We start from the raw sequence: 23,944 nt of genomic DNA, 5'->3' as shown, positions 1-23,944 counted from the left end.
CAGCTTTAAAGGGTCAGTGAGGAAAGAAAGGAGCCGCTGCTCTCGGGCATAACTCTGGATCAAGATCGGTCTCAGGTAAGTATAAGGAGGGGCTGGGGGAGCTACACATCTAAGTTTTTTTTTACTTAAAGCATAGAATGCAACCACTTTTAAACAAGGAAGATGCCATTGCTGATCTCTTTATGAGAATGTTGGCTGCTTTGCTAACCCACTATCTTTTCTACTTTTTAAGTAGAAAAACCATGAAAAAGTATACAGATCAGGAATGTCCTTAACTATATACTTGTTCATGACATAAATGATTGAAATCTGGTTAGAATTAAAGCAAAGCAACTAGCATTTGCAAAATTTTGATTCAGCAAAGGCTGCATTTTTTTAGGAAATTTTATTTTCAAACCTTTAGTTTGTAACTGTAGTGGAAATATTTTCAATATATTTGGTTTCTTTTAATGTTTCACAATCTTAAGTAAACATTCCAAGATACAAACAACTACCAAGTAACATTTGTTATTTTGATCATTGCAGGTCATCCAATTCAAGAATTTCACTAAAGGAAATAAAATTGTGCATAGTTTTACTGGTAAAGACAAGGTAACTCTTACCTGGCGTGTAAAATTCTGTTCTTATTTGGCATAAACAGTGCACGGTGCTGCCAGTAGATGATGGAGATCCAGGAGACGAGGGAGTTCTTATTGCTGATGCACTAGTTGTTGATAATGTACCAGAAGTTGAGGTCTCAGTGCTAACTGCAGGTGAAATAGAAGGTGTTTCAGTGGAAGAAACAGTTGATGTTTCTCCAGAAGAGGGTTCAGTTGATATTGTACCAGGAATAGATAGCTCGCCACAAGATTCAAAAAATGTTATAGAGCAACATTCGTATCGTGCTGCATGGTCTACACATTGTTTGTCTTCGCCAATTTGATCCTTATTCTTACAGAGTAATCCATCCTGCACAGTACATGTTATTATCTGGGAAGAATCTTCATTGCTCAAATCTTGATATGACACAGCTTTGCATTCAATTTTATTTTCTTTTTCCTCTTTAGTACAAACATCAACCCCCAGGGATTTCAGTATCTTGCTACTCTCTTCTTCTCCACCATTAACACCAGAGGTTGGTTTTTCTGTATTTATCCAATCAGTCCAGCGACATTCTGCTTGCCTTAGAATTTTGCAGCTGGAAGATGTAGTAGAGGATACTGGTGTGCTAGGTGTAGAGGTTTCCCCTGGTTTACCGGGTTCACCTGGAGGCACTTGATAGCCAGGTGTAGAGGTTTCACCTGGTTTACCGGGTTCACCTGGAGGCACTTGATAGCCAGGTGTAGAGGTTTCACCTGGTTTACCGGGTTCACCTGGAGGCACTTTAGAGCCAGGTGTAGAGGTTTCACCTGGTTTACCGGGTTCACCTGGAGGAACTGGATAGCCTGGGGTAGAGTTTTCACCTGGTTTACCGGGTTCACCTGGAGGCACTTTATAGCCAGGTGTAGAGGTTTCACCTGGTTTACCAGGTTCACCTGGAGGAACTGTATAGCCTGGGGTAGAGGTTTCACCTGGTTTACCGGGTTCACCTGGAGGCACTTTATAGCCAGGTGTAGAGGTTTCACCTGGCTTACCGGGTTCACCTGGAGGCACTTTATAGCCAGGTGTAGAGGTTTCACCTGGTTTTCCAGGTTCACCTGGAGGCACTGGATAGCCTGGGGTAGAGGTTTCACCTGGTTTACCGGGTTCACCTGGAGGCACTGGATAGCCTGGGGTAGAGGTTTCATCTGGTTTACCGGGTTCACCTGGAGGCACTTTATAGCCAGGTGTAGAGGTTTCACCTGGTTTACCAGGTTCACCTGAAGGCACTTGATAGCCTGGGGTAGAGGTTTCACCTGGTTTTCCAGGTTCACCTGGAGGCACTTTATAGCCAGGTGTAGAGGTTTCACCTGGTTTACCGGGTTCACCTGGAGGCACTGGATAGCCTGGGGTAGAGGTTTCACCTGGTTTACCGGGTTCACCTGGAGGCACTTTATAGCCAGGTGTAGAGGTTTCACCTGGTTTACCGGGTTCACCTGGAGGCACTTGATAGCCAGGTGTAGAGGTTTCACCTGGTTTACCGGGTTCACCTGGAGGCACTGGATAGCCTGGGGTAGAGGTTTCATCTGGTTTACCGGGTTCACCTGGAGGCACTTTATAGCCAGGTGTAGAGGTTTCACCTGGTTTACCAGGTTCACCTGAAGGCACTTGATAGCCTGGGGTAGAGGTTTCACCTGGTTTACCGGGTTCACCTGGAGGCACTATATAGCCAGGTGTAGAGGTTTCACCTGGTTTACCGGGTTCACCTGGAGGCACTTGATAGCCAGGTGTAGAGGTTTCACCTGGTTTACCGGGTTCACCTGGAGGCACTTGATAGCCAGGTGTAGAGGTTTCACCTGGTTTACCGGGTTCACCTGGAGGCACTGGATAGCCTGGGGTAGAGGTTTCACCTGGTTTACCGGGTTCACCTGGAGGCACTTTATAGCCAGGTGTAGAGGTTTCACCTGGTTTACCGGGTTCACCTGGAGGCACTTGATACCCTGGGGTAGAGGTTTCACCTGGTTTACCGGGTTCACCTGGAGGCACTGGATAGCCTGGGGTAGAGGTTTCACCTGGTTTACCGGGTTCACCTGGAGGCACTATATAGCCAGGTGTAGAGGTTTCACCTGGTTTACCGGGTTCACCTGGAGGCACTTGATACCCTGGGGTAGAGGTTTCACCTGGTTTACCGGGTTCACCTGGAGGCACTGAATAGCCTGGGGTAGAGGATTCACCTGGTTTACCGGGTTCACCTGGAGGCACTATATAGCCTGGGGTAGAGGTTTCACCTGGTTTACCGGGTTCACCTGGAGGCACTTTATAGCCAGGTGTAGAGGTTTCACCTGGGTTACCGGGTTCACCTGGAGGCACTTTATAGCCAGGTGTAGAGGTTTCACCTGGTTTACCGGGTTCACCTGGAGGCACTTGATAGCCTGGGGTAGAGGTTTCACCTGGTTTACCAGGTTCACCTGGAGGCACTTTATAGCCAGGTGTAGAGGTTTCACCTGGTTTACCGGGTTCACCTGGAGGCACTTGATAGCCTGGGGTAGAGGTTTCACCTGGTTTACCAGGTTCACCTGGAGGCACTTTATAGCCAGGTGTAGAGGTTTCACCTGGGTTACCGGGTTCACCTGGAGGCACTGGATAGCCTGGGGTAGAGGTTTCATCTGGTTTACCGGGTTCACCTGGAGGCACTTTATAGCCAGGTGTAGAGGTTTCACCTGGTTTACCAGGTTCACCTGAAGGCACTTGATAGCCTGGGGTAGAGGTTTCACCTGGTTTTCCAGGTTCACCTGGAGGCACTTTATAGCCAGGTGTAGAGGTTTCACCTGGTTTACCGGGTTCACCTGGAGGCACTTGATAGCCAGGTGTAGAGGTTTCACCTGGTTTACCGGGTTCACCTGGAGGCACTTGATAGCCTGGGGTAGAGGTTTCACCTGGTTTACCGGGTTCACCTGGAGGCACTATATAGCCAGGTGTAGAGGTTTCACCTGGTTTACCGGGTTCACCTGGAGGCACTTGATAGCCAGGTGTAGAGGTTTCACCTGGTTTACCGGGTTCACCTGGAGGCACTTGATAGCCAGGTGTAGAGGTTTCACCTGGTTTACCAGGTTCACCTGGAGGCACTGGATAGCCTGGGGTAGAGGTTTCACCTGGTTTACCGGGTTCACCTGGAGGCACTTTATAGCCAGGTGTAGAGGTTTCACCTGGGTTACCGGGTTCACCTGGAGGCACTGGATAGCCTGGGGTAGAGGTTTCATCTGGTTTACCGGGTTCACCTGGAGGCACTTTATAGCCAGGTGTAGAGGTTTCACCTGGTTTACCAGGTTCACCTGAAGGCACTTGATAGCCTGGGGTAGAGGTTTCACCTGGTTTTCCAGGTTCACCTGGAGGCACTTTATAGCCAGGTGTAGAGGTTTCACCTGGTTTACCGGGTTCACCTGGAGGCACTTGATAGCCAGGTGTAGAGGTTTCACCTGGTTTACCGGGTTCACCTGGAGGCACTTGATAGCCTGGGGTAGAGGTTTCACCTGGTTTACCGGGTTCACCTGGTTTACCGGGTTCACCTGGAGGCACTTGATAGCCAGGTGTAGAGGTTTCACCTGGTTTACCGGGTTCACCTGGAGGCACTTGATAGCCAGGTGTAGAGGTTTCACCTGGTTTACCGGGTTCACCTGGAGGCACTGGATAGCCTGGGGTAGAGGTTTCACCTGGTTTACCGGGTTCACCTGGAGGCACTTGATAGCCAGGTGTAGAGGTTTCACCTGGTTTACCGGGTTCACCTGGAGGCACTGGATAGCCTGGGGTAGAGGTTTCATCTGGTTTACCGGGTTCACCTGGAGGCACTTTATAGCCAGGTGTAGAGGTTTCACCTGGTTTACCAGGTTCACCTGAAGGCACTTGATAGCCTGGGGTAGAGGTTTCACCTGGTTTTCCAGGTTCACCTGGAGGCACTTTATAGCCAGGTGTAGAGGTTTCACCTGGTTTACCGGGTTCACCTGGAGGCACTTGATAGCCAGGTGTAGAGGTTTCACCTGGTTTACCGGGTTCACCTGGAGGCACTTGATAGCCTGGGGTAGAGGTTTCACCTGGTTTACCGGGTTCACCTGGAGGCACTATATAGCCAGGTGTAGAGGTTTCACCTGGTTTACCGGGTTCACCTGGAGGCACTTGATAGCCTGGGGTAGAGGTTTCACCTGGTTTACCGGGTTCACCTGGAGGCACTTTATAGCCAGGTGTAGAGGTTTCACCTGGTTTACCGGGTTCACCTGGAGGCACTGGATAGCCTGGGGTAGAGGTTTCACCTGGAGGCACTTTATAGCCAGGTGTAGAGGTTTCACCTGGTTTACCGGGTTCACCTGGAGGCACTTGATAGCCAGGTGTAGAGGTTTCATCTGGTTTACCGGATTCACCTGGAGGCACTGGATAGCCTGGGGTAGAGGTTTCACCTGGTTTACCGGGTTCACCTGGAGGCACTTGATAGCCAGGTGTAGAGGTTTCACCTGGTTTACCAGGTTCACCTGGAGGCACTGGAACACCTGACTCTGTTACAGATTTTGTTACTGGACCTTGCGTTATTTCACCTGACCAGGGTGTTGTTGTAGACGAGGGTGATTTTCCACAAGATTCAACAAATTTCTTAGAACAGCACTCCATTCTTATTGCATAGTCATGGCACTGTTTATCTTTTTGATCTTTGTTGTTACACACTAATCCATCTTTGACATTGCATATTGCTATCTGGTCCATATCGTTAAAGTTCAATTCTGGACGATCTGCAGCTATACACTCAATATCATTCTCATCTTCTTCCTTCTTACAAACTTCTATTCCTTTTTGTTTTAGATTAAAAGAGTTCTCATTGTCTCCTCCATCAATGTCTGAGGAAGGTGTATTTTCATTAAATGTTTTTGTCCAGTGACATTCCTCTTTTCTGAGTTTACTGCAATCTTCTTGTGATACTGAGGTTACTGTAACGGTTGAAGTCTCTGGTTTTTTTGTGGGTTCTCCTCCAGTGTTTGTTGAAATTGTTGAGGTATCTGGACTAGTTGAAGTTGGTGTTTCACCTTTTTCACAGATTTCTGAACAACATTCATACCTTACTCTGTAATTGTGACACCTTTGTTTTGTGGGTTGGTGTTTATTAAAACATGTTAATCCATTTTCCATATCACAGGTATATTTCTGTGTATTATCCAAAACAGTCTTGCCAGCTTTATCAACAGCCTCACATTCAATTTTGTTTTCAACTTCCTCTTTCTTACATATCTCAATCCCTTTAGATTTTATATTTTTAGAGCTTTCAATATCTCCACCACCTCCTTTTCCAGTGGGAGAATGAATATCAAACCATGGGGTCAGGCGACATTCCTTTTTTTTTATACATGTCGTTGCTGATGTAGAAGCTATAGTACTAGACTCGCCACATGATTTAACAAACTTTTCAGTACAGCACTCAATTCTTATACTAAAGTCAGGGCATTTCTCTCCGGGTTGATCTTTGTTCTTACAAATCAGTCCGTTCTTTACATTGCATGTGACATTTGTGGCAGTGTCTTGATCAGCATTACATTCAATATGATTTTCAACTTCCCCTTTTTTACAAACTTCAATTTCGTTCGATTTCAAATTGTCTGAGTTCTCTATTTCACCCCCATGTACATTTTCAGATGGTGTGTTAGTATTAAACCAAGGAGTCCAATGGCATTCTGTTGCTTTAGTCTTCTTACAATCTTCAGATATATGATGGCCAGGTTCAGTGATTGCAGTTGTTGGTGGACTAGGTTTATTACTTGGTAAAAGAGGCACTGTTGGAGGCCCAATAACTTCAGGAGCAGATGTTACTGGTTTGCAGTATTTTGAACAACATTCAACCCTTATTCTGTAATTATGGCACTTTTCTTTACTCTTCTGATCACTGTTTTTGCATAGTAGACCCTGTGAAAGGATACAAGTCATAATTTGCTGGTTATTAGCAATTGTTACTCCATTTCCATCAATGGCTTCACATTCTAGATTGTGCTCAATTTCTGTTTTATTGCACACTTCGTATCCTTTTGCTTTTATATCTTCTAGGCTTTCACTGTCCCCACCATTGCTTTGCTTTGTTGGTCTGTTGATATCATACCAACGAGTCAAACGGCATTGCAATTGAATTTCACATGCTGGTGTTGGGGAAACTGAAGGCATAACTTCAGAAGATGATATTTCTAGAGGTGGACCAGCTGAAGCTGATGTTCCCACAGTGGTTGACACACCTGTAGTGACTGTGGGTACAGATGTTCCAGATGTTGTTATTGTTGTTGTTTGTACCTTCTCACCAGGAAGTGATGTTGCAATAGTAGTAGTATGTATGGAGTCACCAGGTGTTTTATTTGGTTCACAGTACTTACGACAGCACAATATCCTTATGCTATAGTTGAGGCATTTTTCCTTCCCAGTTTGTTCTCGGTTTTCACAGTGCAAGCCTCTTTCTAGGTTGCAAGTAACCTTTTGTTGATTATTTGAGATAGCCTGACCGTTAGACGTTATAGCTTCACATTCAATATCTTGTTCTTCTTCTTCGACTGTGCATACCTCATTTCCCTTTGATTTTATTTCAGCAATACTTTCAAATTCTCCTCCATCGCTCCTTTGATTGGGTTGACTATTATCATACCATTTAGTCCAACGGCATTCCATCTTAATGTTACAGGCTGTTGTTACTCCAGAGGTTGTTGTAACTGTACCTGGAGGGCTACTTTCAGAACTAGTAGCACTTGTGCTCATAGGGGTGTCAGGAATGGACACAACAGGCAAAGATGTTGGGACTTTAGCTGTTGTAACTTCAGATGAGCTAACATTGGGGGTTAAGGGTGTAAGCTCAATACTTGAAGGAGAAGAACATATCCGGTAGTTACAACATTCAATTCTCATTTCATAATTGTGACACGTGGGTGGATTTTCACTGTTTAAACAAAGTAAGCCCGTCTTTCTGTTGCAAATGACGTCTTGTCCAAAATCTTCTATTTTTTTATCAGGATGGTTTGTTGGCCTGCATTCCACATTTCTAGGGTTTTCACATATTTGGTGACCCTGAGCTTTAATATCTTCAAATGTTTCCATATCTCCAGCTCCATTTTCAGGTTTGCTCAAGTCATACCACTGTGTCCAAGTGCACTCATAAGCTTCAACACACAGAGTGGGTGAAACTGAAAAAACATAAACATTTAACACATGAAATCATTAAAATGTACTAATATTTTTTATTATATATCAAATGTAACACACAAAAGTTTAATACATGGGTCTCAATGTATTTAAAGTAAATGTAAACACTACCTAAATTATATTTAGTTTAGAACAATGTTTCCTACTGAACGTGTGAAATATCTAATGGCAGGATGGAAAATTGAGTATTAGAAAAGGATTTCATACTCCACTTCTAAGGAATTTATGTAAGAATACAATATTGAAGATATGGATTTGCCCTATATAGGTTTATTTAACCACTTGCTGACGGCCGTACGACTTTGTACGGCCGCAGCGCGGCTCCCAATCTCTAACAGGCCGTCTTTTTACGGCCGCCCCTTTGCACGTTCCCCGCACGCGCTCCCGAGCGCGCAGCGGGGAACTGCTGTGCTGGCCGTGTCCCTTGGACACAGCCAGTCACAGATCGCCGTGAACGGCCAATCGGAGCGGCCATTTCCTAGGCGATCTGTGCGGCCAATGAGAGATGATCTCATATGTTTACATATGAGATCATCTCTCATTCCCGTCTCTCGCAGACAGCGGTGCTGTCAGGGGAGAGAGGAGACGGATCTGTGTCTCTTGTACATAGAGACACAGATCGGCCACCCCCCCCAGTCACCCCCCTTCCCCCACAGTTAGAACACTAATTAGGGTACATATTTAACCCCTTCCTCACCCCCTAGTGTTAACCCCTTCCCTGCCAGTCACATTTATACTGTAATTAGTGCATATTTATAGCACTGATTGCAGTATAAATGTGAATGGCGCCAAAAATGTGTCAAAAGTGTCCGATGTGTCCGCCATAACGTTGCAGTCCCAATAAAAATCGCAGATCGCCGCCATTACTAGTAAAAAAAAAAAAAAATAATTCTGTCCCTTATTTTGTAGGCGCTATAACTTTTGCGCAAACCAGTCGCTTATTGCGATTTTTTTTTTTTTTTTTTTTACTAAAAATATGTAGAATACGTATCGGCCTAGACTGAGGATAAAAAAAAAACGTAAAAAAACAATTGAGCTATTTATTATAGCAACAAGTAAAAAAATGTTTTTTTTTTTCAAAATTGTCGCTCTATTTTTGTTTATAGCGCAAAAAATAAAAACCGCAGAGGTGATCAAATACCACCAAAATAAAGCTCTATTTGTGGGGAACATAGGATGTTAATTTTGTTTGGGAGCCACGTCGCACGACCGCGCAATTGTCAGTTAAAGCGACGCAGTGCCGAATCGCAAAAAGTCCTCTGGGCAGGAAGGGGTTTAAGTGCCCAGTAAGGAAGTGGTTAACTATCTTTACTTTTACGTTTTCATAGTGGTAAATCAGGATGGCTTTCCAACTTTGAGTCAAAAGGGGTTGATGTACTAAAGGCAAATAGACTGTGCACATTGCAGTTGCTCCAGAGCTTAGTAAATGACGCAAAACTTCACTTTGCAAAGAATACCTAATCACCAGCAAGGAAAATTGAAAAAGCAGCATTTTTGCTTGCACATGATTAGAAGATGGAAGTCAGCAGAGCTTCTGCTCATTTACTAAGCTCTGGGGAAACTGATTCAGAGCAAACATGCAGTAAATGAAAGCCAGAGAAGCCAATGGGGTTGATTTACTAAAACTGGAGTGCAAAATCTGGTGCAGCTGTGCACATAACACAATCAGCTTCTGCCTAGGTTCACACTGGAGCGATTTGTCATGCGATGTGAGAGATTAAAACGCATGACATATCGTAGTCTATTGGAGGCAGTGCCACTGTTCCAATCGGTTCCACACCGATTTTGCACTAGTAGTTTCTGTACTACATTGGCCGATTTTAGGTGCGACTTCAATAGACATCTGTGCATGACAGACATTTGTGTGGCTTCAAGTAGCATCTGAAATCGCGCTGACCTTTCACTTGAAGTAGCGCGATTTCAAAGTAGCATCAATGTGAACCAGGGCTTCAGGTTGTTTTCAATGCTTAATTGAACAAGTTGAAGTTAGAAGCTGATTGCCTACCATGCACAGCTGCACCAGATTTTGCACTCTCCAGTTTTAGTAAATCAATTTGTCCTTTTCAAAGTGTTAAATCTTAGTCTGCCTATCAAAATAATAGTGATTGCAGAAGGAGGCCAGCAATGGCCATTCCTAAATTTGAAGACAAGTAAATATTAAAGCCCATGTTTTTCTTTCTTACTCAGGGAAATGTTCTTTTTTTTTATTTTTGTGCCAGTAACAAGTGAAATTCTTTAATACAATTTTAAATTCTTAAGCACATATTTCAGTTCTGTTGTATGAAATGTATCTGAAAAGTCATCTAAAAGTCTTTAAAATTGAAATTGTCTTACATAGGGATGGAAATATTCTAATGAAAGTATCTGTACTTTTACCTGTCATATGCAGTGAATCAAAACCTAAAATGACCCTTCTTATAGTACCCTTAAGATGTCAGCTGTCAATCCCAGCTGTCTTCAATCAAAAATGTGTGGTGATCTCATTATGTGAGGAATCCCTGACTCCTCACAAGTCAGCCACAGTCATGAAGAACATTAATCAGGCAGGATAAAAAACCTGCCCTGATAATTTTTTACCCCCCGTGAAATATGCATTGGTGGCAGCATTTCTTAGTGCCACTTGTGTCTTCTCTGATCTCACTCCATTCACATTTTGCCAGAGTGCAAAGTGGTTATGTAAACCCACCAACCAGTTCTTGTGCTTAAAGTGGATTTCCACCCAAAAATGGAACTTCCACTTTTTGGATTCCTCCCCGCCTCTGGTGTCACATTTGGCACCTTTCAGGGGGGAGGGGGGAGCAGATACCTGTGTAATACAGGTATTTTCTCCCACTTCCTGGCATAGATCACTGTGGTCCATTTATTAAAAGTCAGCAGCTGTAGTATTTGTAGCAGCTGGCTTTTAATATATTTTTTTTAGGCGGACTTCTGCTTTAAGGGCAGTCGGGTAGTTCCTGCATATCAGACTGCCCTCCAAAATGTTATAGGCAGCTTTAATATGTGGATTGCTTAACCCCCTGGCGGTATTCCCGAGTCTGACTCGGAGTTCCATTTTTGTGCTAGGATCAGTAACCCCGAGTCAGACTCGGGCTCGCCTCGCAGCATCCAGAGGCAGGGTTTATTGACCCTGGATCCAGCGATGCATCCCCGCTGTGTGAGCGAGCGGGTCCTCGCTCGATTCACACAGTGTCCCCGTGTGCCGCCGATCTCCGACAAAAAAAAATGCATTAACATTTTTTTAGCCAGCTGATTACAAAAAATTGCATCTAGCTTTTATGTCATCTTTATGCAGCCAAAAGGTTGGTTTTCTCCTTTGCTAATATTTAACCTATTTGCCTATTGTTTAATTACTTTTTAATGGCATTCATTAGCACCATCTCCCCCAAGTATTCAGGACAGTATAAATATTTTTTATAATTTTTATTTTTTATACGTAAACAAACCTGCTTTGTTTTGAAAGTTTGACCTTGCTTTTTGCTCAACTGCAGCTGCTTGGTTGCAACAGTGTACATTCTACTCTCCATCAATAGTAAATAAACCCCATTGTGTAAAGTGGGGTATGCCTGTAACCTTTTGTTTCCTTTCATCCTATTCATAAATGTGTTTCAAAGGATTTGTTGAAGGATATGTGAACACAGGAATTATGGAAAACAACCTACCTGGTGTAGTTGTTGTTGTTATTTGAGTTTTTTCACCGCTAGGTGCTTCAGTTATTGTCGATCCAGCTGTTGCATACTCTGATGACCTTGGTGGATTGAAGTCGAATGTTGTTACTGGATGTGCTGTTGTTGGGCACGGGCCAGTGCTACGGACTAATGTTGCATTTTCTGAGCAGATTGCGTTCATGCAACCACCCATTCCATCAGCTGTGTAATAGACGGTGTCCCCTTCAGCAAATTCACTTTCTTCATATTCACAACATACTGCAGGAAAAAAAGCACAGGTAGTTATATTTTCATGTTTTTACTGCTATCAGTATCTGAGTTGGGGGGGATTTCCATTCACTTCCTGTCAGGACAGGAAATGAGGGGAAATCTCTTCAATAGGAACAAAGAAATAACAACAGCAGGACGAGGAAGATGCAGTTTTTCTTACATTTTACTACTAGTCATGCCTTTCTGTCTCAGGGATAACTACATCCCATTATTTCTTATACCGGCATCACAGGGACAGGAAGTGAGGAGAAACCACCCCAGTGGGGTTACAGAAAAAATAGGAACAAGGCAAAGATGCTAACTCTTTACCACCCTGACGGTAGACTCTAATTTAAACAGAAATCAGAAACTCAAAAACAATGAAAGATGTTTGTCCAGCAAGTCAGTAAGTATGTTAACAGATGGAATGAAGGTGGGGGAGGCACAGCTGTATTAGAAGCCTTGCCTGCCGCTGCATCATCCAGAAATCACATGCATTGCACAGGACTAAGCTGAGTACGTAAGTACTACAAATTACACAAGTAACTCTCCCTGTGTAATCTGCAGAGCTCCGCTGTCAGTGTCACAGCTGCCTGCCCCGTATTGAGAGCTTAGTAAACGCCTGATAAGCAAAGTGCAGCAAACAGCTGTCAAAATGACAGAAGAGCTCTGCTGATTACACAGGTAGAGCCACACTTTGGCATTCTTGATTTGGTTTCAACAGGATCATGACCCAGCATTGCTTGGGTTACAAGATACTGAAAAATTCTGCAACCAGAACAGTTTGTCTCCTAAAAGAAAACATTAAAATACAGCAGCTGGCATATCTGATCTCATTCGAGTTGGCTGGCTGTCTGACAGTACATTCAAAGCAGCATGGAACTATTGAGTCAGTTTGGATCAGGATAGCAGTCAGGCAAAGCATATTTGCAAAAGAGACTACACCAATGGCAGCCCACATTGAGTACATTCTCAGTACAAATCTCCTTCAAAACGCCACTGCACCCAAAGTAGTGATGAGGAGAAGGTTTTAACTCCAAGCAGTGCTAATTCTTAACAGCAGAGGGGCAATTTATGATTTGAGGTGCCATGTCATTATAAAGAAGTCTTGCTGTTTGGAAAAGCTGAAAACAATCTCTCCCAATATGCATCTTCTTTGTTTTCATCTTTTATCCTTAAAATATTAACTACTACATTATTCATATGACTGTAGGACTTAATGCATCATACCTTCTGTTTTGGTACATTCTCTGCCAGTCTTGGTACATTTACTACAAATAAAAAATTGCAAGAAATAAGTTCATATTAGTAATCATATTGTGCTTTTGTACAGTTGCTTATTTTTTTTTACAAACGTTTTTTATTGTGGAAAAAGGTCAAAGCATATAAAAATTACAATGTAGGTACATGTATGCATACAAAAATCTTTAACTGTGAACATTGTACAGGGGAAAAAAACAGGAAGGTTTTAGTTAGCAGACATTTATTCTAAACCAGAAAGGTGGCATCCCAGAGAATCCATTTTTTTTTTGGAAGAGGGGCATAGAATCATATAATGTATGGTGTATGGTGTATGGGAAGAGGGGCATAGAATCATATAATGTATGGTGTATGGTGTATATTAATTTACTATTAACATCATTATGACAAAAATCGCTTTTACCCTTAAAAATCTCCATTGGCAAATTTTTAAAAGAAATCTTGAACACAGTTTTGCCTCTCTGACATGTGTTAGTACACCTGTACAAATCCAGGTGAATTATACCTTTCTTTTCCAGGACAAATTGTCAATTTATCAAAAAAAGCTGGCACAAAATAGTAAAAACATATTTGTTTTAAATGTAGCTGTATATTTGTTGCTATTACCATAATCTACCACCAAGTACAATCCAAAATAAATGTTCCTACTCCTGACAATCTTAGTGATCTCACATATGTGTACGTTATTTGTTGTTTGTACCCATAGTAGGGCCCAGAAACAATAGTTCTACCTAAAACACACGGATCCAACACTAACTGACACTGATACTGAATGACAATTCTTTTTTTTAACCCTATCTAAAATACACTGACCCTGACCTTTGATCCCACCCTTTGACTCTGACCATGACCAGAATCTAACCCTGACACTGATCTTGATCAAACCCTTGTTTACAATTTTCTCCTCTAGCAAGGAGAAAAAAATGTAGGGGCAAAATAAAACACACGGGCAAACTGTACAGTGACTGATCACTGTGGTAGCCAATCAGAGACCATCACAGAAATCAGCTGATCTGAAAGTGGGCCTCCTAGTTCCCAGTTGTTAGTATGAGACCCCATGCTCGTGTTGAGAGCTCAGTCTTTGTGCTGGGAATGCACTGTGCAGTGTACTCTGCCCACGAACACATACAGTATATGCAGCTCCGCAGAAGAAGACCCATTTCCATGAGGCTGAATAAATGCATATGCTAATTGTTAAAGGGTTAAATGGAATGTTCTGCAATGTTTAAGAAGAAGTGTGGAGCCACGAACAATGGAGCTCATCTTGTACTCCTTTCGTAGCCACATATAAAACAAACATCAAAATGAAGCTCCAATCAAACATTTTTTTTTCTAGTTTTAGATACAGTGTGAATGTGTTAAAATATTTGCCACCTTCATTTGTCCTAGTGTCCAAGACTTCACATCTGTCACCAGAACAGAGGTTATATGGAAATCTTCTAATGCGGACATTTGTACTGGTGACAACTGTGAAGGCTTATTTGGCTCTTACTTTTTTTTAGAATTCCTTCCTGTTATTTTTTAGGGAAAGAAAGTGAGGTGAGATCTATATAATGGGGATATAATGGGAAGCAATAAGAAGTTATTAGAGGATATAACCTGTCCCTATTCTATATAAAAAAAATACATTTGGGCTGGATTTCCAGTTTTCACTACACTGCATACTACAATTAGGCCACCTATTTTAATTTCATAACAATATGCAATAAATTATAAGATCAATAGCACTTGATAAATCCTATAAAGATAGATGTGAGCTTCTTTTGTCTTTTGCAGTTGATGTCAGGGTTTACCCACATATATCATGTATACACCTTATGCCTGTTTGTGAAAACTGTCTTACCAAACTGAGCATCTGGTAGGACCTGGCATTGGATCCCCTGGTTTATACTCTTCTCCGTATTCATCAAAGCAGTTACATGATGCCACACAATGCATAGATTCCTCGTTAAAGTATGGCCTGTCTTCTGGACATTGAGGGTAACAACCTGTAGTCAAAAAATTAGACTGTGAGTACAACATTCCTGTTATATGTTATATGAATACAGGCTGGCAGAAATGTAATTTAAAGTGGAACTTTACTCTCCCAACCAACATTGATTATTAATAATCCTCATGCTGCTAGCATTAGTAAATAGATAGGAAACTATATCATATATACTTCCTTTTTTTTACATCTATTCAGTTACTTCCTGGGTTCTTGCCTAGGCAAATTATATCATACATCTCAGGAGTCTTCAGGAGGGGAGGGGGAAAGGAGGGGTTTTCTCAGCTAAGTACACTCTCCTGCATGCATGCCTGGGCTAAGGGAAGATGGATTCCAGGAAGAAAATACTTCATGAATCATTTGCCCTTACTCAAGATGGCCCCTGCCAACAATGCTAGGGAGTGCTTGCTTTAAATAATAAAAATGAATTAAATAGTGTTTTTGGTTTGTGGTGCACAGAAACAGTAAATATCTGCTTTAAGGTGTATGTTTCCAAAATGTAATTATATGTTGTGTTTCAATATAAACAATATAAAGTACAGATCTCAGTGATAACTGATAAACACACCAACAATAAAATCTATAATTATTTATTAGAGGAACAACTGCCTCGGTCATGTATTTTCTAATACTGTTTAAAGGGGTTTTCAAGAATTTCAAATCTTTTTTAGGACCCTATCACTAAGCTAACAAAATTGCAGATAAAAGCACAGAAAAAAATATTTTTTCCAGTAAAGAACAAGAATAATATACTTTTAAATGTACATTTAATCTTGCAAGAAGATTTTTATTAAAATAAATTATCTGGTGAAAAGGTCTCTTTAAAGCAGGGGTGTCAAACTCAATTTCATTGTGGGCCACATCAGCATTATGATTGCTCTCAAAAGGGCCGGTTGTATCTGTAAGATTAGATGTCCAGCGCATCCCCTCCCCATATATTAGATGTCAAGAACCACCCCACTATCAGATGTTGAGTCCCCCACTCTCCCTTACATTACAGTGCACCCCCTTTCCTTATGCTGCTGCTGGGAAGCAGCTGGATGCATTGCTTGAAAGCAGAAAGTAGGGGTCTGGAGGAGGACCAGAGTAGGGCTGGAGCTCTCCTGCAGGTTCAGGAGAAGTGCGAGGGCCACATGAAATGGCCTGAAGGGCTGGATTCATCCTGCAGGCCTTGTGTTTGACACCTGTGCTTTAAAGCTTCATACCCCCCCCCCCCCCACATCAAAATCTTAAACTTTGATAATGCAAATGTCTTTCTTGTGACCATTAAGTAAGTGAACACTCATAAGACATGATCTTGTAACTGTAATTACAAATCTGAAGCTTGTGGAAGTTTTTTTTTTAAGGCAGATATTAAATGGAATTAAACCCTCCAAACCTTTCCAGCTAAGGACAGCACCATATTGGCCTGAACATGTGATCATCAATGACACAAGCCATTTGAGGACTTGAATGTTTGGATGAGAGCTGATATAAGCCCAGTAGAAACCTATCAGCAAAGGTATGTATGAATGTAACTGTGTTGGGAAACAATTAAATCAGTGGGTTTAGTTCCACCGTTGAACACAAAGCATGATTGCAAGGGTATGTGCATAACTATTATCATAAAATCCATCACCTGATATCCTCCTGTAGCCTTATCTCTTACATATATTTATATTTAATTAAAAGTGTTGAAGAGGATTAAAGGATAATGGATTGTATGTGTATGTTGTCCTCTCTGGATACTTTAATGGAAAGACAGCAGTACCTACCTTCCAAGCCAGGCACGTTCATAAAGCACACACCAGCTGGATTCATGCATGTCTTCATACAAGGGGCACCGCAAGATTTATAATGCCACTCACAATGTCCTTTCTCATTATAGAAATCACAAAATACAGCTGTTGAGAGAAACCACAAGATTAAAATGTATAAAATGTATTTATCATCTCATTGTGTCTGTGATTTTTTTGTCCTTGTGACCATTGTGACAAGGATAAAAACTGAACAATCCAAAATGGTACAGTTGTTACCAAAACAGAAGGTGGTAGAAATCTCCCAATGTAAACATCTGTTTTAGTGCCGACTGTTTAAAAGGGGATTCCCCCACCCTTCAAAGAAAAATTTCTTATTTTCTGTTGTATATACAGGAGAGCAAGTGAAAAGAAATCCCAATGTGATGCAGACATAAAATGTCAGGGGTTTTAATAATTTCCAGGATGGTCCCAAAGCTAAAAAAAAAACAATGTTTTGGCTACAGAAACACGTTAATAACTGGTTTATAAACAGATACCTGTAAAATGGCACAAGGTTAAAATGGTGGTATTGCCAAGTACAGTCAATCAGGCACTTGGTTTAGTTTGTTCAGATACACTGGACATGTGTTTTGTAGACTTGATAACGTAGACTTGATAAGCATCAATTAGCCCTATTAATGTCAGCCAATGATGTCACTTTTTAAACATGCAAAGCATTGAATATAAGATGGAATATGGTCAAAATAAAATGGCCTGGGAGACTTTTATTGAATCATTTTTTTTTTTTCAATGTGTTTGCTGCTTTAGTAAATAATAAGAGTTAATAGTTACGGCAAATGTTTGGTGTTCTCCAGTGAATGCACTGTCCAGCTTCACTGCAGGCTTGGGCATAGGCTGCTACAGCAGTACAGAAACAGTCGCAATCTCCTCCACTGTCACAGGCACAGGCATCATTGACACAAGCCTCGTAGTATTGAACAGGATTCACCTGTTTGCCAAAGAAAATAGTCAATTATACACAATGATAAAAAAATGCCATTTCTAATTGAAAGCTAATATTTGGATAATTGTGTGAATTATAGTATAGTCCTAGGTATGGAGCGTTTTTTGAGTGCCATTGGGGTTCATTTAGTAAAGTAAAAGAGGGCGTTCCCCTAGCGAACTGATTGATAGTACATTAAGTGAAACTATGTTTTGTAGGAATAAAAAAACAACTTTAAATGAAGGGATCACAATCTTATTTGCTAAGCTTAGTGAGCATTTACTTTGCAAAATAAACATACTTTAGTAAATTAGCTACAATAGTTTGTGAGCATTGATGGTCAGAGCCTCAACTGTGGCCCTTGACATTACCAAAGGGCCACATATAATGTTTAGTATTTGTAATGCTACAAAAGACTGTCAGATATTTCAGATATACTAGAAGTAATGTTGCCTCAAACTGGGGACATGCTACAGCCTTGGTTGGAGAAAGTAGACATAATGCAGAACAGAGTGAGAGACTAGGGGCATGTTAAATGAGGTTACCCCCTAAAATAACAATACCCCACTCTCACTACAAACTACTGGAGTCCAAGAGCCACACAAGTACCAAGGGGCCACATTTGGCACCAGGAGCCTATGAGTCTTACCTCTCAGCTGGCAGATGGGTGGTAGAAATTCCCATCAACAAAATATGTGGAAAGCAATGAAGTGCTTTTGTATTCTAAGTATATACTATATTGATGGTAGGAAATAACATATGAAATGTAACCACTGAGTGGATGCTCTGCTAATTTGGTGAATGGATAGTCGAAGAGGAAAGCAGACAGGTCTTGTCCTCAGCATGGTGATGTTTGTTAAATCTTAACACATCTCTTTACCCTTGCAGTTTAAACACAAAATAGCAAAGAACACAACAATCCAAATATCCTGCATTGCTAAAATGTCTCAAAAGAACAGAAATGGATGATTTGTCCTCACCAAACCATGACAAGAGGCAAAGGTGCCACTGGTGATAATGCTGCACTGCTTCTGGGACCAAGCTTTCCGGTAAGGATTGGAGGCACAAGTGTCTTTAATGATTGTAGCATCTGGGCATTTCTGAGAAAGTTTCCAGCTATTACCAAATTCATTAACATCTTCAACTACGGCTTGACTTCTGGTGATTAAGTCATTGGCAGCGTTACCATCATAATTACCACAGAGACCGCAGATTTTGCCCTGTTGTTGAAGAAAACAAACATTGTTTCCCATGTGAGTTTGCATAAATATTTCCATAATCATAATACCAGTGAAAGCATTTCAATTTTTCCAAAATGTTATGTTTACACTTATATATAACAAAGAGATTTACCTGAAACTTTGGATCTAGCTTGATGAATATGGTGGTTTTCTTATCCCATACCAACACCAAACCATTTGAAGCCTCAATCACCAAATAGATGCCCATTTGCCGAACTTTAAAGGGTACATATTGTCCACTGTTCCTCTTGATTACATCAAACTTCTGTTCACCAAGTATTAGCTCATAATTCTGAGAAAACATAACAAAGAGGGGGAGAAAGGAAATATTACACTTGTTATGAATGATAAGAAAACGATTCAGTATGAAAACTCTGCTCATATTTAAGCTTATGTTTAAATAAAACATATTTTATTAAATCTTCATATTACTGTGTCAGTATGAACATTCAATTGTCAGCTCTGCTTAGCTGTATACATTTTGAGGGGGGAAATAGTTGACTGTACCTAAATCCCTGCAAAGTAGAGGCATAATATGCTAGTATGCATCACATACTAGCACAGTATGAATTACTTACCTTAGAATGAAGTCCTGCACTGCCGTGCTGTGAGCTTAAATAGACGCTTCCTTCTTCACCTGGTCCTCCTTCTGGGTTCGCGTCCTTCCTTCTGGGTGTGCCGCGATGACGTCACTCCCACACATGCGCATAGGAGTACCAAACTGCGGCATGGAGCTATGAAGGGAGGCAAGGTTATACCGTCCCTTCAGAGCGCATGCGCCGGTGCCATCACTGGCTGCATGAAGTGTGAATATCTCCTAATCCGTGAAGGTTTTGGAGATATTCATAGTATCTAGAGGTAAGCCTTGGTATAAGCTTACCTGTAGGTACAAGCCTACGGAATGGGTTTACATCCACTTAAATGCAATAGAAGCAATAAATTAATTTTAATCCTCTCCATCCCAGCAGCATATACTCACCTTTCCTTCCCTCTTCCACCACTCAGTTTGCATCTCAGGATCTCAAAGAGTTAAGCTAAGAGTTGTTCAATTCGTAACTTTCACATGGTTTTGGACTCCCCCATGTTGTAGTGCTGATGCTTGGCAGTTGGCCCAATGCTGTCAGGTGGACAAGGCCATATGCTTCTTTAGATACTAGGTATTTTATTTGCCCTCTGTGCTTACCAAAGCAGCAGGGTAGCAAAGGAGAGGTACCTATAAGTAGCCATACACAGTACACATTTCAATGGGTGGCTCTGTCGGTCGTATCCTGCCCAGCATCATCGTTTGATTAAAAAATCAACGGGTACTTTTTGCACTTATCGAACAAATATAACAAAATGCTTTCAATAGTACATTTAGTAAACCAAAAGGGATCAAATGAGAGTTTTACATTTTTAGGGTTTACAAACACTTTTTGCACCTTTTTGTTTTTAGGCGGTGTACTATTAAAAGCACAGTTAACCTCTTCACAAAATGCTGCATATGTATAAAAAATGGTCAAAGTATCAATGTATATAACTAAACCAAAATGCAAATAGCATCTTTACATACCACGTTGCCTTGTCTTACACACTTCCAGATAAAATGTCTGTAGTGTAATGAATGATAACATTGAACTTATGATATAAGCTAACAGGATAAATTCTTAATACTCACCCCAAGGTAGAGTCTGATGGATTTGGAGCAGGTAGCACCTTTAGTACCGCATTGGACATTTTCTGTGACAACTCGGAAAGTACCGCCGACATCAGAACAGTAATCCTACACATACAAGTACAAATATATTCAGATTTTACCATTAAAAGGTCATTGTCATTGCTTTTCAATATGATTTTTTCATTCATTTTGATATCAAAGTAAAAAAAATCGCAGAGACATAGATGCTTAATAAACTCCTCACTGGCTGTGCAGTCTCGAAATTTAGCTTATCAGCAATGATATTACATTTCAGATTGCCTATTTAGTACCATCTCTATCATAATCTGAGCCCCAACTTGCAAATATTAAAGCTGCTTGGCAGAAGTATAATTTCTACTACATTTATGTACATGTAGCCTATAAAGGGTCAGTTTACCCAACAATTATGTTTCATTTTGTTCTAGATTACAGTACATCTCAGGGACACTGTTGGTAAAATATTAGTGTATGGAATTCTATATCTGCACGCCTGCTATGGGCATTATGTGGGATTCCTACTCTCCTAGTTTTTTAACTTATTTCATGTCTGGAAAAGAGCAGCAGAAGCTGTTAGAACATTAAAAGGTGGCCCAGAACACCCAAAACTTTCAAAAGGACCAGAACAGAGCTGAGCATTGTGGGAGGAATATCTTGCTGCTTACATATTCAATACATAATGGATAGTGAATACCATGTTCCATCTATAACTAACATGTCACAACAAGGGGAATTTCCCCTTTAATTTACTAACATATTGCAAAGAACAATTGTGTATATAACCCTTTGTGTCCCTTTCCCATGCCGACTTTCAACACCCTAACCACATTAAACAAAACGCAAGGCTGCAGAATAAAATGTTATTGTATATTATTTAAAATATCTCAAATTCTAAAATAAAACATTCTTATAATGTATTAAAAGGAAGACATTCACCTGAGCCAAAGTGTACCAGCAATTTCCATGGAAACGATATCTTCTATCGTCAAAGGTGTGATAGTGACCTTCTCCATACACCGTGCATGTACCCAGACAGGTGTTTTTTGTACACTCCCATATTCTATTTTTACATGTACTGTGCAATGAAGCAAGAGAGAAATCACAAGTGGGTCATCATATAGATATGGTCTTCAAAACCTATAAAGCCTCGTACACACGACCGAGGAACTCGACGAGCGAAACACAACGTTTTGCACCTCGAGTTCCTTGTTAGGCTGTTGAGAAACTCGACAAGCCAATTTTCTCCATTCCCATCAAGGAAATAGAGAACATGCTCTCTTTTTGGATCGTCGAGTTTCTCGACAGTTTCCTTGACGAAAATGTACACACGACCGGTTTCCTCGGCAAAAAAATATCTCCCAGCAAGTTTCTTGCTGGTTTTTGCCGAGAAACTCGGTCGTGTGTACGAGGCCTAAGCCTCAACACAAGCAAAACCATGAGACTGTTATCATAAACAATTCAGTTGATGAACTCTAAAACCTTACCAGGTGTTGCACTTCACTTGAATAGTTTCCCCTGCTGAGAATAAGTCATCATTGTGTATGCAAGGACATTCATTTACAGGGATACATGTTTCTCCTGCATCATTGATCACTGTTCCTTCAGGGCATACACAGCCAGATACACAGTTTGTGCTATACTGTAAGATACACAAAACAAAATATATATGTTATATTTTTGTAGGCAAAAGTAGAGTAAACACTGACAGAAGTGAGGATAAAGGGATCTCCCCTACTGCGCTATTGTATTTAGACAAGGGGAACCCCTCCCGTCAGAATACAGAGATCAGCTATGGCTGCAAATGCTGATTGAATACTCAACCGGATGAATTTCTATACCCAGTTTACATCACAGAAAGAACAGCATTTGCTGTGAAATCAAATAGGATTTTATTACCCATCAGTTTGAAACCTTCATATCAGAAAACTAAATCTCATTGTATTGTATTGTTTTCCTGTTTATGACATTTCATTTTAACATACAACCTAAGCAAAATATAAAAACAAGACAGTCAAGATAAAGTCAACAACTTGGGGCTCAAGGCTTCACCAAGTTAAAGTATAGCTAAAGGCAAAGATTTTTATTTTATTTTATAGTTTTAGATTTTAGAGTGTAGATAGATTAAAACAGCGGCGGCCTGTCCATACAGTGGGCGCCGTCCCTCCTAATTTATGTGCCCAGCCCCTAATTTACATGCTGGACACATGGATTCCAATCAGAGTTTTCTTTCTTTTAGACGCACATGATTAGAGCCCGAGGCTCTAATTTGCTTTAAAAAAGGATGGGCTTGGGGCGCAGAGCACTGCACTCCGTGCCCACCCAGTTATGTGACAATAGCAAATTAATATTCTCTATTGTCTTACTGCTTCTCCATCTGGCCAATCCTGGCTCAGGAAGTGGGTCCTGAAACTCAATTGGTCGAGAGAAAAAGCAATCCTATTTGCCGCCGAGGAGGAGGAGGAGGGAGGAGATGCAGGGGAAGCCATGCCACCGTGAACCAGATGAAGAAGGAGACACAGAGGCCCGCAATCTAGATGGGGTAAGTGCAGGGAGGGACCAATCGACCGACCTGGGGGGGTTGAGGGAGACCCGAACGGGGGGTTGGCAGTTTTTATTGCAGTTTGTGGAGATTAGGGAGATTTACCCTCTCAATTTCTCCTGTTTACTATTTCAACCAAAAATAAAATCCCACATTTCAGGGATTCAATGAAAATCTTCCAGGGGGGAAACAAATTGTATCGACCCTGGTTACTACCAGAGATTCTCACACTTCAGAAGGATTTCCTCTCTCTTCCCTATTTTGACTATGGGACAGGAAGTGAAGGGAAATCTCTCCAATGGGACACAGCTGACAAAAAAACAACAAACCGACAGGAGTTATACTGTAACCCAAACTTACTGTACTATAGTTTCCATCAATAAAAAGTGATCTATGAAGGGAGGAGACAGACCTTTAATTTATTCACCCATCCTCCACTCATAGGATGCTTTTCATTGATACAGCTTCTAGGAATGGAACACTGGAAGATTACAGCTGCAGGAGTATGAGGGAACAGAGCCAGCAGCACAAGGAACACTTCACACACTGAATGAAAATATTGTCTCTTGTGCTGATTTAAAAAATAAAATGTAACCAAACTTAGGCTACCCAGCTATTTCTGATAGAATCTAGGGATTATGGATCTCCTCTCCTAACACTGTAGTTAAGGCCGGCAATAGATGGTTCAAATCTTGGGCAGTTCAGCAGGAACATGCTGAGATTTGAACCGTGTGTGGGCAGGCTAAATGTACCAAGTTGATCGATCGATCAGCTTGGGTACAACCAGTCTGCCAGATTTACCTGCGATAATCGCTAGCGGCTGCCACCGTCTATGGCCTG

General features: G+C 41.4%; 1 protein-coding gene across 1 annotated transcript in view; it reads right to left on the bottom strand.

The window, feature by feature from the left end:
• LOC120916786 (mucin-19-like) overlaps positions 1 to 23,944 on the bottom strand; it is a 191,445-nt gene that overhangs the window by 128,642 nt on the left and 38,859 nt on the right. The window contains exons 23-33 of the mRNA XM_040327723.1: positions 22,050 to 22,204; positions 21,502 to 21,640; positions 20,548 to 20,652; positions 19,003 to 19,182; positions 18,630 to 18,869; positions 17,499 to 17,655; positions 16,683 to 16,811; positions 14,785 to 14,929; positions 12,912 to 12,952; positions 11,427 to 11,690; positions 603 to 7,748 (exon numbers count right to left, since the gene is read on the bottom strand). Coding sequence (XP_040183657.1) covers positions 603 to 7,748; positions 11,427 to 11,690; positions 12,912 to 12,952; positions 14,785 to 14,929; positions 16,683 to 16,811; positions 17,499 to 17,655; positions 18,630 to 18,869; positions 19,003 to 19,182; positions 20,548 to 20,652; positions 21,502 to 21,640; positions 22,050 to 22,204 — 8,701 coding nt within the window. The remainder of the gene's footprint in view (positions 1 to 602; positions 7,749 to 11,426; positions 11,691 to 12,911; positions 12,953 to 14,784; positions 14,930 to 16,682; positions 16,812 to 17,498; positions 17,656 to 18,629; positions 18,870 to 19,002; positions 19,183 to 20,547; positions 20,653 to 21,501; positions 21,641 to 22,049; positions 22,205 to 23,944) is intronic.

This window comes from Rana temporaria, chromosome 11 (genome assembly GCF_905171775.1).
Source record: "Rana temporaria chromosome 11, aRanTem1.1, whole genome shotgun sequence".
Lineage (NCBI taxonomy): Eukaryota > Metazoa > Chordata > Amphibia > Anura > Ranidae > Rana > Rana temporaria.
Note: the sequence above shows the minus strand (reverse complement) of the source record. Positions and strands in the feature narration are given on the sequence as shown.